The following is a 2,620-nucleotide window of genomic DNA, read 5'->3' on the forward strand; positions in this document are numbered from 1 at the left end:
CTGCAGGTGAGATTATCCCTTTATGCTGTTACATGACATTCATATTCACGAAGAGAACACTCAACTATGTTAACTCTTCAATCACAAAAAAAACATCAAAATAAAGAACACGTATTAAATAAGATATTTTGTTCTCAGAATTATTAATAAAATGTAAACCCTGTATCACAATTTTTAAAGTGAAAATAGCTTTTTAAGAAGAGCTTACAATCTTTCAAGAAGGTGTAATCCAGAGAAGGAACCATTCTTCAACTCTGTTATTTTATTGTTACTCAGAATCCTGTAAACAAAAACAGACAAGAACAATATAATGTAAGTTTGGTAATAATTTGCTGCAGTTTACACATCCAGTGTAAATCTTTTGTTTAACAGCCTTTATATCAAACTACAATGCCTAGCTTATTGTCTGAGGTGTATATAACAGCACTGCTTAAATATTAGGAAGGAGAAAGAGAGGATTTTCTATGTTATGTGCCCTAAGTACCGTGCAAGCTTACGTAATTAACATATGAAAGAAAGTACATGCATACAGGATTATCATAATAAAAAAAACAGAATTGGTGTGATAGAAAATGAAGTATTCAACAACCAATCTACACATTCAACATTCTGTTCTTCCATACTCATTTTGGTTTGCAGAACCACACAGCGTATTGTGTTTCCCATTTCCTCTGCTGCCACTCACACACACCCACTTCTCCCATGTTGTGCCACCTTTCCCAGGCATCCTTCGCACATTCATCCTTTTTCTCAACGCAATCTTTTTAAAACATCTGCAAACAAGCTCAGCAACCACTCCTTTACTTCTATCTATCCTTTCTTCTCTTAAAGGACCACACAACTGTAAATTCCCTCTTCCACATGAATAACTGGATCAGGCCCATCTAGCCAAGTACCCTATTCTCCAATCACAGCTGTCTGCAGACGCAAATTATCCTCAAGTTAGGAAATCCCTTATATAGCTGGATGCTTTCTTACTTACAAGGACTTGCTTTCTATACAGCTACATATTTCTCTGTCGCAAAAAAGCCTATTTTCCTTTCGAATCACCTAAAATTTTGGCATCCGCAACACTCCTTACGAAAGGTTTCGCAGTGCAAATTCCATAAAGAATGCCTCATCTCATTCATTCTGAACACAGCTCCTGCTAGCTTCATTTGATGCTCCCCACTTCTTACACTGAAACAACCAGTAATCAATCCCTACCTACCGTCTCTTTACCACATGTAATTATGTAGAAACCTAGATGGTCTCTTGCCAGATGGGAGATTCATATTTTACTTAATTACTCTTCTCATGACAGTCATTTTGTGCTGCCTTAATAATTTCTGAGCTATTTCCAGCCTTCTTACATTCAAAAAATTCTAAGATAAGACCACCAGAACTGAAACAGTATTCAACACACAGACAAGTCACAAATCTACACACTGGGATAATGATGTTCTGTTTTGTTTCCTACTCTTTTCCTAGCAGTTCCTAACATTCAATTTGTCTTTACCACTCATACTAAGATTTGAAGATTTCTGGTCAGCTCAGTGTCCATCACCTTATTTCTGAAGACAGAATTGTCGTCGTCGCTAATAAAATTTTCATTTTTCTACAATGTGCTGCTTCTGCCATTTTATTGCCCAATTACTAGTTTCATAAACTTCTCCCAAAATTCTTCACTTTACCCTTATCCTTATTACATCAAGCAACTCACTAAACCCTGTCAACCCCCTACAATACGTTGTGCATTACAAGTCCCTAAGACTCCACTCTACTGAGAAGACTAACCATTTACTTCCACATCCACTTCTTACCCTTCAGCAAGTTAGCTGTTCAGACAATAACTTTCCTTTTTAGGCTGACATACTATTTTCATCAAATGTCTTTGGTGAGGGACTGAGAGATGCCTTTTGGAAAAGCATCTATGACTCATTATATCAACCGGATCATCTTTGTAAATATTTTTGCTGATTCTGAAGAACTCCAAAGGTTTGTGGAGAAGAGCTGCCCATTACAGAAGTAGTAAATTTTCCAGAGTACATATCTCTCTTTATCCAGGTATCCAATATATTTTAATGTAAATTCCACAAATTTGTTCAACACAAATATTAGACTTGGAACCATGTAGTTCCCCTAAACTCCTGAGGTACTTATAATAAAAAAAAAAAATAGAATCAGCATTTGCCATCCCTACAGTCCTCAAAAATCAAGTTCATTCTAAGGAAGACTTCAGACATTCATCAATTGACTTTTTCATCCCCTAGTTCTTCTAAAAACTCCCCAGTGAACACCATCTTGTCCTGGAAATTTATTCAGTCTGTCAGATTGTTCCACAGCTTCTGCTACAGTCACTTCAGTTTCAGACAAGTCCTTCACCAAATGCATCCTGCAGATCCAACATGCCTATGCACTTCTTCACTTACACCAATTACATCTTCAGGCTGGATAACTACTTCTGCACTTACAACTGCCACTAGGAGATTTCTTTCTAGTCTACTACATCTTTCAGATATCCTTTACAACAGCCATAAACCAAACAGCCCTCCCCTTTCCTCCAATGCATAAAATTTATTATCTAGTGACAAGGATTAGTACTTCAAAACACATCATGAATAAGATGAAACTAAAATAC

The 2,620-nt window shown here is 36.6% G+C and overlaps 1 protein-coding gene across 1 annotated transcript in view; it reads right to left on the reverse strand.

The window, feature by feature from the left end:
- GPR125 (G protein-coupled receptor 125) overlaps window positions 1-727 on the reverse strand; it is a 43,825-nt gene extending 43,098 nt beyond the window's left edge. Inside the window, exons 1-2 of the mRNA XM_009699501.1 lie at window positions 624-727; window positions 209-280 (exon numbers count right to left, since the gene is read on the reverse strand). Of these exons, the coding sequence (XP_009697803.1) occupies window positions 209-280; window positions 624-727 (176 nt within the window). The remainder of the gene's footprint in view (window positions 1-208; window positions 281-623) is intronic.
- Between the last annotated feature and the right edge of the window lie 1,893 nt (window positions 728-2,620).

The sequence above is a fragment of the Cariama cristata genome, unplaced genomic scaffold (assembly GCF_000690535.1).
Source record: "Cariama cristata isolate BGI_N322 unplaced genomic scaffold, ASM69053v1 scaffold8704, whole genome shotgun sequence".
In the NCBI taxonomy this organism is placed as follows: domain Eukaryota; kingdom Metazoa; phylum Chordata; class Aves; order Cariamiformes; family Cariamidae; genus Cariama; species Cariama cristata.